The 13,561-nt window shown below is 43.8% G+C and overlaps 1 protein-coding gene across 1 annotated transcript in view; it reads right to left on the reverse strand.

Annotated features, from left to right (window-relative positions):
- The window catches only part of rspo2 (R-spondin 2), a 142,592-nt gene that overhangs the window by 61,616 nt on the left and 67,415 nt on the right, over window positions 1-13,561 (reverse strand). Inside the window, exons 4-5 of the mRNA XM_061914745.1 lie at window positions 3,754-3,897; window positions 930-1,118 (exon numbers count right to left, since the gene is read on the reverse strand). Of these exons, the coding sequence (XP_061770729.1) occupies window positions 930-1,118; window positions 3,754-3,897 (333 nt within the window). The remainder of the gene's footprint in view (window positions 1-929; window positions 1,119-3,753; window positions 3,898-13,561) is intronic.

Consider the following 13,561-nt stretch of genomic DNA (forward strand, 5'->3'; position numbering starts at 1 on the left):
AAAAGGTCATGAAAGCACAAGGAGGCGTATGGGATTTGGGGAGTCTTTTCCCCGACAAACAGCACAGGCTTCATGAAATAAATGTGGAGTGGAATCACAGTTTCCAATCTAGAGAGCAGCAGTAGCAGCTTCTGTATCCTTGAAATATGAGAAACCAACCGAGTTTATTGAAGTTTGTTAACTCTTTCAACACTTCACTTAATAATGCTTCCATTCAACGTCCATATGCACTTTCCTATTTCTGTTTGACTCTGTTTTCTTACTTGACAGCCTAAACAATATCTGCCACTCTAATTGCCTCCTTACTTGAGGAATCAAATATGTATACTCGGGCTACACCAGTGCAAAGTTTACAAGAGACTACATTAAAGACTGAGGTTTATTTTTAAAGCTCTGCAAACGGAGGCCATCAACCCAAATGACGTGTTGAGCCGTCTAAAAAACGGCTTAGTTTCTGGACAAAAATATTTCCTTTATTCACGCAGAAAGAAATTCCAGATTTGACTCCTCATTTAATGACATACTTTGCCCACCACAAATATCTCTCAAAGTGACAGGAGGAAACAGAAACGACCATTGAGGTAACCTGCAGACCGTTCCTTAAGAAGGGAGGTGGGGGCTGGGGGGGGGTTCAGGGAATGAGGGGTATATACCTCAGAAAAAGAAGTGCCTTGAACAAACCCACGATGGAAAATAAGTGATATTTCATGCATGGAAACGCCACAGTGACCCACAAAAACTCAGACGAAGAAAAAACAAGGCTGGCGTGCAGCGGTTACATGAGACAGGTGGAACTGAGAAAGGTCAGTGGGATTGGAAGAGAGCTATTTTTTTTTACCTTCAAAGTGTACATACTTTCTAGATTATTAAATCAACACCAACAAACTGTTTGTACAAAGCGTTTCAGTTTTGCATTGTGACATCCATACCTCTTCTGCAGTGCCTCATGGCCATTTTGCACATCCTGGACTCCGCAATAGTGGGACACAGTATTGTGTCCTTGGGTGGTTTCTTTACAATGTGCCGCGTCCGGGTCTCCAGACCCCACTTATAGCCGCAGGTTTTGTTTCTTCTAGTGCAGGCTCCCCATTCGCTCCACTGGCCCACCTCGCAGCCTTCTGTGGACACACAGTGTCACAGTGATGTGCAGTGAAACCACAGCGGACGCTCATATGGAGGCAACCAACAGACCCCAGGTCAAGCTTTAATACAAGGTGAAGGGACTTTACTAGGATACCATACACTTCTTGTCTGGGGTCTGTTTGATTTTTAGAATGTGTGAGAAGGACATAAAGAAATGTGTAAACGTGATTTACAGTCGCCCCTCGCTCCATGGCGCTTCAAATAGTGCGGTATCACAACATCGCAGTTTTTCGGAAGAAAACTTCTTATACAGCATAATAAAGTTATGTTAAAGTGAAGTGAATTATATGTATATAGCGCTTTTCTCTAGTGACTCAAAGCGCTTTACATAGTGAAACCCAATATCTATGTGGAGATATCAACCCAATATCAAGTGGAGGAGTTCAAGTACCTAGGAGTCTTGTTCACGAGTGGGGGAAGAGTGGATCGTGAGATCGACAGGCGGATCGGTGCGGCGTCTTCAGTAATGCGGACGTTGTACCGATCTGTTGTGGTGAAGAAGGAGCTGAGCCGGAAGGCAAAGCTCTCAATTTACCGGTCGATCTACGTTCCCATCCTCACCTATGGTCATGAGCTTTGGGTAATGACCGAAAGGATAAGATCACGGGTACAAGCGGCCAAAATGAGTTTCCTCCGCCGGGTGGCGGGGCTCTCCCTTAGAGATAGGGTGAGAAGCTCTGTCATCCGGGAGGAACTCAAAGTAAAGCCGCTGCTCCTCCACATCGAGAGGAGCCAGATGAGGTGGTTCGGGCATCTGGTCAGGATGCCACCCGAACGCCTCCCGATGGAGGTGTTTAGGGCACGTCCAACCGGTAGGAGGCCATAGGGAAGACCCAGGACACGTTGGGAAGACTATGTCTCCCGGCTGGCCTGGGAACGCCTCGGGATCCCCCGGGAAGAGCTAGGCGAAGTGGCTGGGGGGAGGGAAGTCTGAGCTTCCCTGCTTAGGCTGCTGCCCCCGCGACCCGACCTCGGATAAGCGGAAGAAGATGGATGGATGGATGGATGGAATATCTATGTTGTGGGGGGGGCACTGGGAGCAGGTGGGTAAAGTGTCTTGCTCAAGGACACAACGGCAGTGACCAGGATGGCGGAAGCGGGAACCGAACCTGCAACCCCTCAAGTTGCTGGCACGGCCACTCTACCAACCGAGCTATACCGCCCCAGTATAGTTAAAGTTAAAGTACCATTGATAGTCACACACACAATAGGTGTGCTGATATTATCCTCTGCATTTGACCCATACCCATGTTCATTCACCCCCTGGGAGGTGAGGGGAGCAGTGAGCAGCAGCGGTGGCCGCGCTCGTCAATCACTTGGTGATTCAACCCCCAATTCCAACCCTTGATGTTGAGTGCCAAGCAGGGAGGCAATAGGACCATTTTTATAGTCTTTGGTATGACTCACGACCTTCAAGTCTCAGGGCGGACACTATAACCACAAGGCCACTGAGCAGTTCTTACACATATTTTGGGCTTAAATATGTGTCTTATTTGTCATATTTTTTATTATGCTGTAGCGATCGATAAATATTTTTACCAAGCATTACTTTCGTTCCCGGGTTGAGGGTCAACACGGCTAACAACAAATAATGCTGTAGCTATCTTCACCCTGACAATCAAGTTGACCAACTTTTGGCAAAATAACTCTTTGTTGCACTTTATCTTCAACCTCTTCCTTATCAATAAGACAGGTCCACCTTAGTGAGCCTTTGACGAAACAAGACGGACCAGACTCATTATTGCTAACAAAACTACTAATAGCTATCAGCAGCTGCCCGGGCAAGCTGTCCTGAACTAAACTTTTCGACATCAATAACACAGCTTTGATGTTTACGATGTGGAATGACCGCAGAGACATGCAATTCTAATACAACATGCTAACACGGCTAATTGTCGTAGCTGTGACTGTCAAGTTGACCAACTTTTTGCAGAACTTACGCCCATGGTTTCAGCAAATGAAAGCCCGGTTCTAATTTAGAGGAATTACCCAGGATGTGACAAAGTATTTTCAAGTCATGGCCGTATTGTAGTTGCCGAGTGACAACCACAGAAAAGACGCTTGGAGGTGACCACTGTAATCTATAGTATAACAAACTAAAGGCTGCTATATTGAGTGAAAACGTGGTTATTTCATATAGTTATTTCATGTTTAGGGACGGCGTGGCGCAGTGGAAGAGTGGCCGTGTGCAACCCGAGGGTCCCTGTTTCAATCCCCACCTAGTACCAACCTCGTCACGTCTGTTGTGTTTTGAGCAAGACACTTCACCCTTGCTCCTGATGGGTGCTGGTTAGCGCCTTGCATGGCAGCTCCCTTCATCAGTGTGTGATTGGGTAAATGTGGAAGTAGTGTCAAAGCGCTTTGAGTACTTTGAAGGTAGAAAAGCGCTATACAAGTACAACCCATTTATCATTTATTTATTTATGTTTAGATGGCTATAATAACGTTAAAACATATTTAGAAAGTCGTAAACATTTTTTTATGCTCTAACTAAGAAAACGTTTGATTTATTAATAATAATTATTGAACGAATCTTGGAACAAGCAAACATGGGGCGACTGTAACACTTCTCTGTGAACATTTCTGTGTTGTGCATATGTGTATCGTTACCTCCACACTCCATGGTGTCCTCCAGCGGGGCAAAGCCCTCGGGGCACTTGTCAAAGCATCGCCCTTTGTGTAGGTAAAAACCTAACTTGCATTTGGTGCAGAAGTCTTTACTGAAGCAGGACTCACAGTTCTCTATCCTGCATCCTGGAGAAAGAAGAAGACACATCAGGGTCCATCCGATAAACCCTCTCATCTGGAGTTGATCGAGAGCTTTGAGGTTTGGGGTTTGGGGAGGGGGGTCGAGAAAGGATTATACAGTCTAAGCCGCAAAAAAAAAAAAAAAAAAAAAAATGCCCTGTGAATCATTTCCCACCAATGCATTGTGAAATGTTTATTCTTTTAAGAGTGCAAACTAATAGTTTACCGATAGCAGAAATGATGTACAACATGTCACCCTGACCTACATCGGAGTTGTAATACATCTGACGCTTGATTGATCCCAAAGTTACGTCCCGACTAAGCGATACAGTTAAATTTTTAATCTGTTGATCTGGCTTGCATTTTCTCTGAAGGATGTGTGATTTACATTGTGTAGCTGGGGTAGCGCCGTAAATAATATTACATTACTCCAACACGCCAGTGTCACCTACCACTTAAGAAGAGGTACATGACCCACGGGACAAAAGACAACAAAAGACAAGACTTGATTGTGCAAAGACGTGTTTTGTGTTTCTCCTATTTCTTTCCTGTGATCAAACAGAAACTAGTGGACTAAAGGCATACTCACACTAAACCATGTGTACTGTTCGGGACTTGGGTGCAATCTCCCTTCACTCTCTTGACCCCAGCTAGCATGAACTCACACTGAGCATTTGTTTTCTACATTGATGTATCACTGCAATTTCTCTGACTCTGTGCAGGATTATTATTATTCTTTTGACCCATTCTGATTATTTTATTTGTGGAATGAAGCAATGGTCATTAATAACTTCATATTATATTTGATTGACCTAATTATCCATCCATCCATCCATTTTCTACCGCTTATTCCCTTTCGGGGTCGCGGGGGGTGCTGGCGCCTATCTCAGCTACAATCGGGTGGAAGGCGGGGTACACCCTGGACAAGTCACCACCTCATCGCAGGGCCAACACAGATAGACAGACAACATTCACACTCACATTCACACACTAGGGCCAATTTAGTGTTGCCAATCAACCTATCCCCAGGTGCATGTCTTTGGAAGTGGGAGGAAGCCGGAGTACCCGGAGGGAACCCACGCATTCACGGGGAGAACATGCAAACTCCACACAGAAAGATCCCGAGCCTGGATTTGAACCCAGGACTGCAGGAACTTCGTATTGTGAGGCAGACGCACTAACCCCTCTGCCACCGTGAAGCCCTGACCTAATTATAACTTGCAATATTTATTTATGTTACAATTTTTGTTGAGCCCTCACTCTTGCCAAACATGCTGGACTTTCGGTTTGAAATGTGCCCATGCATGTGTGACCTAACTCTACCATTTGGTACTGTACAATCTTGATTGAGAATTAAAGGGAAAGTTGTCAAAGTGTTCGGTTTGAAGTGTGCCCATGCATGTGTGACCTAACTCTACCGTTTGGTACTGTACAATCTTGATTGAGAACTAAATGGAAACTTGTCAAAGTGTTTCAATGCAGAAACAGTTTCTATTAGTACAGGTTCCCCCAACATTTCATAATCAAAACTAAAAAAACATAACTGGTTCGATTTTAAACAAAGCTTAAAAGAAAATTCAAGCTTAACTCACGGTATTCAACACTAAGAACATCAAAACCCTTTAGGGGTATGAATGTTTAAAAGCACATAAAAGACAGGGAAGAAAATTGGATATGACAGGAGGTGGGACAAAACATACTCTTGATTCATTGATGATGATTTAGTCAGCAAACAGAACATCACAGTTGGTCATATGTTATTTGTGGAACACTCTGCCATGATTATAACAGCATGCAAGTCAATTTGTCAGGAAGCTCTTTATCTGCAAATAGCACACCAGGCAAGGCAAAATTGCAACAACTACACCGACCCTTGTGATTAGGAGGTGCCTCCCAGGACTCCGTACTATGACACCCCACAAGATCACTATTTTCTTCCACAGGGAGAACAACATATCCAATGTTTTACTAACCGGCACAATATAGAAAAATATACCCTGATTTGTTTTTGTTTTTTAAGGTCTGTAATGTATGCAGGCCAGATGGCATAAGATGATCACAACACGATGCTTGATAGTGTCATCTGCAAACAATAAACCTCTTGTGGTTTTATCATAAACCATTGTAAATATTTCTTTGGCACATCATTTGTTCTTAAAATGATACTATGTTAGACTAAAACAATAATTATTTGAGAACTGATCAATGGATTGCAATGTGCGTAGCTCCACCCATAGGATACGACACAATTGAGGTTAAACTTTTGACAATGGCAGCCTTAATGATTCTGTGCTGCACTGAACTGGATGGTACTGCTTGGCCCAGACAAAGCGTATAATTGGCAGTGCCACTATTCAACATGCATTAAGCTTTTCGGGTAAGAAACAATCTGGTTGAATGAATATGTCTTGAAAGCAGGTGCATTAAGTTATTATTGGGGTGAAACATTGCTCCGGTGATGTTCTACATGGGTGAGAGTGGCAGAAACAGAGGGCCATTCTTTTATCTATGACTCTTACAAGCCCAGAGAAGAGAAGGCTCTCACAGTCACATCCCTTATATACACCATCTCCAGCTAACCATCAGGCCTCCTCCTCGGCATTCCTTCAAAACGAGGGGGTTCCTCCCCACATTACTTTGAACCCTAAAGTGTAGCCTCAGCCCACTCACTCTGGTCGCATGATTTCTTGATCAGTCTAAACACACACATGCACAAACACAAATTAGTAATCAGATACGGCTTTTGATTGAGCAACCACATGATGAAGCCACGAGACACAAAGAGAAACATTACTAAGTGATTCACTTTTTGTTTAGTTAATATACCAACAATGGTAGGACTAAATAATAGGATTCTAAATAATTCCATAAATATGGTTATTTCATAGAGTAAAGGCTATATATCAACTTGTTTTTTAACATATGCAAAATCTTGACCACAAAGTACAGTAGGCAATATTTTGTATCACACTAAATGCCAACTCCAATGTATTTTTCTCTGCTGCTCTTCAAATTTTGTCTGAATTAAACTAAATCAGCACAATTCAGAGGCCATTTGGGAAGCTAATAAATCACAAAGAAAATTAGAAAGCACAACACTGCGTTTTACTTTTCGCACCTCACTGGCCTGTCATCACCTTAAAGACATTCAGCTCCCAAAACCCCCCCAAAAAAAAAAAATAATAATGAAGGGGAGAACATCTGGCAGTACTCTCCAGCACTCACAGTCTGTTGTGCAATCCTCAGTTATCGACGGTAAATACAGGAGGACCGGTCGTTAACAAGATTAAACAATATCGCACTCAAACATTGTTTTCCAGTTCATTTGGTTCAGCCATGCAAGAGAGAAAAAAAGATTGGGATGATTGTTTTTAAATACAAGATAAGTGAAGATGACCCTGTGTGAGATGGATGAGGTGAATGGCACATCAATGCAGCTCCATGGGAGTTAGAATGCAGGGAGGTAAAGCTGGAGGGTCAGAGGTCATCAGGGAATGGAATGAGAAGGGAAAGGATCATTACGGCGGACATTCATCCCGCTGCCCAGTTATCAGGCAAAAGGCTATCTTGGACAGTGTAAGCCAACGATGACACTGGAGAAGCTCCCAGATTGACCACCAGCAAATCACCCGGCCAAGTCAGCCGATTGTTCAGCAGCTCCAGAAACAGATACAGGGGAGCGGGTTCATTCTCCCAGCAGGATTAACCTTTGGACCACCTTTAAAGGCTTCATCGAGGTGCCTCCTGGAAACTAATGAGAAATAATGAGGTCATCAGATCCCACTGAATGCCTGTGTTCCTGGGATTTCAATGTATTATCATCGTTATCTCCCACTCTGGTTCTGGCAGTGCCTTATATCATGAAGGCAAGAGGTTGTTGGAAGAATTTCAAAAGTTTAGAGGGCAGTGTGATTATTGAGATGTCATGGGTGCTGCATGGCTTTCGTGTTCAGATGCATTTGAAGTTGATACATGAGTCATCGAGAGTCATTTGTCACACACACGCCTGGGTCTGTGAAGGAATTGCACCGATTGTATCAAGGACACGCAAAACCACATGTCAGCTTTAGTCAAATTTTGTTCCTCTGCAGGCCAACAGCGTCAAGTGTAATCACTCTGTTTATTTAAATGAATATTCACTGCTTAAGGGTGCTAAAACATCTTGGAAAAGACTGATTAATCTACTGGGTCCCAAAATAGGTCTTATACATGATCTGATGAGGATATGGTCTGTCTCAGACTTCTCCAGAAAGCCAACCAGACTTGATGTTGCACAGCAGGAGTGTCCATTTCCTAAAAGGCCTGGCAATGCGAAAGGGAAAACAAGCCCTATTTTTTCCATTCTTTGCCTCCAAGCGGAGTAGAACAGTTCTGACCTACTCTCTAGGCTTGGGGTTTGGCTGACATGGAAGCTTCGGCTTGCTCGATGCCACTCAGCCATGACATGCAGAGCAGTGGATGGCAGGAGTTCACGACAAAGGCCAGAGCTGCCATGTTCCTCCAAACTATTTCCATGCTGTTTTTTTCCACATGGGTGCACCTCTGCGTGCCACTGTCGACCTAGGTGAAGCAGAGGTGGTGTTCCTGTCAATCACAATGTCCACGAGAGGGAAACACAATGGCAGACATTTCAGTGCCTCTACATGTTTCTTCATTCCAAGGAACACAGTCAGTGATATCCCAGGATCCACTTCAATCTGGACAGCCAGTTGAACACACACACATACACACACACACACACACACACACACACACACACACACACACACACACACACACACACACACACAAAGCTGAGGTTCAGACAGTGGTCAAGCACATGCAGCATTTTATACTCGCACAACAGTTTTCATTCTGAATGTTTCAAAAATCATGCAACTCGTCATCTGGTTGTTCCGGTATGTCCTGGGCTAGGTGGGACAATTGCAATGTCTGCTAAATTTGAAAGTGTGGTTTGTAAAGGTTTGTAAAGCTGTGATGAATAAATGCCCCTAGGCAGAGTAAAGAAGCCAAAAGCAACTGGTCATTTTGTTGGTTTATGCTGTGCAGTGGAAATACCCGCAGGCTTCAAAACTCAACTACTAAAAGACTGTTTGAATGAGAAAGGGAGCTGCCGGTGCTACCAATTAATGCCAACAATTAATATTTTGGCGTTTTTGTAGTAATTTGACTGAGGTTCATGGTACATGGCTCATAACTCCCCTCAGCAACCTGCATCCCAAAAACCTGCACAGTTGATTAATTGGAATGAATGAATACATGATGGGAATATACTGTAGGTAAAACCTAAGTCTGGTGACTGTATGGAGAGTTGGCTGCATTCAGACATATTTGACTGTACATTAAGCAGCTCTCTGTGTGACCATTTCTACAAATATTTCCAGTGGATCAACACCCACAGACATTGGTGTTGGGCTTGTGGATAAGACTAGCATTACAACATATGTTTTAACGCACATATCGAAACCATCCATTTTTTACGGCTTCAGGTTCAGGGTCACAGAAATACTAGAGTCTATCCAACCTGACTGTGTAGTAAAAGCAGACTACACCCTGTGTTGAAGGCCAGTCAATCACAGGGCACACACTGTAGAAACTGACAATAATTCACAGAGAAAATTCTGATCAACCCACACCATCTGCACAAAAGCCAGCTGTGTGAATCCTATACCATCAGTGACCTAGCCATTCCTTAGCTGCTAAAAAACTGATACAAGGCCAGCCGATCTTGGTTGAGGACCGCCACCTGGTACACTACATCTGACAGTTGTTCGAGGATGGCGCACAGTCCTACTCATCAGCTTTAGTGTCAGGCTTTTCTTCCTCTATGGGCATTAGACCCACACAAGTGCACCAGCGGCAACGTCCTTTTGTCTGCAGTGGGTATCATACGCCCTCATCGAGGGTCTGTCATGCTACTTTTGCACACCTCTCACAGTCGGTACCACAGCAGACCGTAGTAGTCCATGGTAGACACGTCCTCTAACTCTGTGTTTACCTTGTTGGATGAGGAAGTGTCAATGTCCCTTGCCGGCATCGCGTATGCTGCGGCAGAAAAGTCAATAAGCCTGCCACTCTCCATATGTTGATCTTGATGTTGGAAGTTGCTTGTCGTCTCCTTAGGGAGCCCTTACTGGCAGGAATCATCTAGAGTGCTGGTTGTCTCCACGTGGTGCTTTTGTTGGTGTGGTTGTCTTGCTGCCTCTTTGAGGCTTCAGCGGTGGTAGCAATCGCTCAGCTTGCGGGTCATCTTCTGAGTGTCGTCGAAGGCAGGGCTTACTCTTCCTGTTGGCTTCATCCATCTTCCTTGGTGCTCATAATGAAATCCTCGATCTCTGGTTGCCATTATGCAATCCCGGTTTTGACATCAATGTAAACGGTCTAAAGCAAGGAGATTTGTCAGAGGCGCTTCTGCTTTCACTTACGGAGAATCAAATTATTTCACAAGCAGCACGACTTTTGCTCCCAAAGATGTTAAAACAGAGTGGAATATAGGGAAAGGTCCCTTAATAAAAAAGCAACACGGTGCACGGATACTACAACAGATCACTTCAAAGGCAAATAAAACACCAATATGCCTATTGTTACATTTAACATTTTGACTTTGGTTACAAGGTGATTCCGGTTTAGTAAATCTGGATTTGCAAGTTCGTAACATTGAATTGTATTGAACATGTAGGCTACTGCTTGTCTATCAATGAAATAAGTCCATAGTGGCATTTTAACCAACTCATTTTGCTTTTTAAACAAGCTCATCTGGCATCAAGCAGTCAGCTAAATTTATGAAAAGGATATCCCTCCACTCTGCACACATGCCTGAGGCATTTTGACAAAAAACGGAAAGTGTACAAGCTACATTCTCTTACAGTTCTTGTTTTCCTTTATCCAGGCAATCCACAATGAGATAAGATCACACAGTAAAACTCTGGCGTAATAACAAGCAGCTGCTCCTGTAGTGAGTTCAGAGCCAGTGTTTAAAAAGCTCACGATAACAGACAAAATGCTACGTTCCTGTTCGGAAACTTTGAGCACAAAACAGCTTTCTTCTTGTCAAGTGCTAATAGTTGTTATTAGCACTTGATTACCTTTTGGGAATGTCAGCCCAGTGATATCCACTGACCCAACAATGAGTGTTAAGTTATAAATATATTTTATGATGACAGTGGTAAAACTAAGAAAACATTTCAGTCCAATAACTCACACACTGCCATTTACGATCAATGCATACTTTTTACATTAGTAAGGATTCGTTTCATTGACATATTTTGTGCAATAGTGCATGCTTAGAGACACAATATGTCGTCTGGTTGGTAAATTAATTTATTTTTGCTGCTGTATATTGTTTACAGTGCTTGTACTTCTAATATACCGCTAAACAGAGAACTGCAACACCGACGGTTTCTGATGAAAAATAATGCTCAAACTGATCATTAGGCTGAGACTGGAGGCTGACATCATGTTGTTTGTCAGTAACAAAGTATCTGGTGCTCATGAAACACACCTCAATATCATAGCATACGGTAATTGCTCTCAAGTCAGGACGGTCTGTAGTTTGATTCTTTCCATACTTGTTTCTTGTTTATTGTTGGGCTTAACTATCTGGACACCTTACTCTCGGGCTTCTTTTTTAGTGTCTGCGAGGAGTTTGGCTCAGAGAACCATAAGTTGAAGTTCCTCTCTGTTTTCACATGAAACAGTCTGCCAACACCTCTGGCCCCAAGTAAACATATAAAGGCTCTCTGTCCTTCTCCCGTTCTCTTTTTCTCATGTTAAAAATGTTATGAGAACAGGGTAATATATGAGGACCTGAGGGAAGGCATTTCAGTAATCAGATTTTGGGGTTTTTCTTTAACAAAAATCGCTAGAACCTTGACAATATTCTGTTTTTGTTCAAATTTCTAAAACACAAACCACAATCCTGCATGTGAAATACATCCCATGAAACAAAAGAATGACAAGACATATTGATGGTACAATGCTCATGTTTGAAAAATTGATGAATAATCGTGTCATTAATCATTATTAAATAGCAATCGAAATAAGCGTGATTATTATTTTTGCCATGATCGTCCAGCCCTAACATATGTGTATCATCATGATGGTTATCCCAACGATCAATGTACTATGTGTTGAAATAAGATAAGACATGATAGTTTACACAGTGTTGGATAGGAACGCTCATTATATTAAGGAGATTCAAGTTGGAAGTTGATGGATATTCTCATTCATTTGAGTCACTGAATTCTCATTACATTCCATCCATCGCAACTGGACTGTTCAGATCGTCTTTGAAGATGTTTTGCCTCTTCTCTGAGCAGGTATCAGTTCATGGTCATTGGCTTAAGGCTAAAATATACTCTTGCATCACATAACTTGCGTCCCCTCTGACGGCGTCTTGGTTGGTTTATAGCTCTTCCGTCCGAGCTGACTTGAGAATTGTTGTTCTGTTCCAAAACACAAAGTGGCAGTGTCTCCTGACGGAGCAACCCCAGCTGTTGTTGACTAAATATTTACCTTCTTGTGAAGTGTGGACAATGACTGCAACATGGGCATCTTTGTTGCCACTGGAACTAAAGACGTTTGTAAAGTTGGACTTTGCAACCACTGAACGAGTCGCGGTATGACTATTCGGCTGTTCAGGACTTAGGGCTAGATAGAGTTTAGTAATTGAAAATGATAGAGCTTGGTAATTGAAAATGAACACAACTATCAAAAAACTATGATTAAGATTTGATTAAGATCGGTTCGCAGCCGAGTGTGAAGCGACCGGAATGAGAATCAGCACCTCCAAGTCCGAGTCCATGGTTCTCGCCCGGAAAAGGGTGGAGTGCCATCTCCGGGTTGGGGAGGAGACCCTGCCCCAAGTGGAGGAGTTCAAGTACCTAGGAGTCTTGTTCACGAGTGGGGGAAGAGTGGATCGTGAGATCGACAGGCGGATCGGTGCGGCGTCTTCAGTAATGCGGACGTTGTATCGATCCGTTGTGGTGAAGAAGGAGCTGAGCCGGAAGGCAAAGCTCTCAATTTACCGGTCGATCTACGTTCCCATCCTCACCTATGGTCATGAGCTTTGGGTCATGACCGAAAGGATAAGATCACGGGTACAAGCGGCCGAAATGAGTTTCCTCCGCCGTGTGGCGGGGCTCTCCCTTAGAGATAGGGTGAGAAGCTCTGCCATCCGGGAGGAACTCAAAGTAAAGCCGCTGCTCCTTCACATCGAGAGGAGCCAGATGAGGTGGTTCGGGCATCTGGTCAGGATGCCACCCGAACGCCTCCCTAGGGAGGTGTTTAGGGCACGTCCAGCTGGTAGGAGGCCACGGGGAAGACCCAGGACACGTTGGGAAGACTATGTCTCCCGGCTGGCCTGGGAACGCCTCGGGATCCCCCGGGAAGAGCTAGACGAAGTGGCTGGAGATAGGGAAGGCTGGGCTTCCCTGCTTAGGCTGCTGCCCCCGCGACCCAACCTCGGATAAGCGGAAGATGATGGATGGATGGATGGATTAAGATTTGGTGGTGATAATGTTTATTTTTATGTGATATTGATGTTCAGTGTTCTTGTGATTGTGAACATACCGTGCCTGAAAGACGTTTGACAGACAATGAGGAAGTTTTGGGTGTCAGAGAAAAAAATGTCTGTGCACGAGAAAAAATGTGTTGGAATTTAACCTGTTGT

Source organism: Nerophis ophidion, linkage group LG11, assembly GCF_033978795.1.
Source record: "Nerophis ophidion isolate RoL-2023_Sa linkage group LG11, RoL_Noph_v1.0, whole genome shotgun sequence".
Classification (NCBI taxonomy): Eukaryota; Metazoa; Chordata; class Actinopteri; order Syngnathiformes; family Syngnathidae; genus Nerophis; species Nerophis ophidion.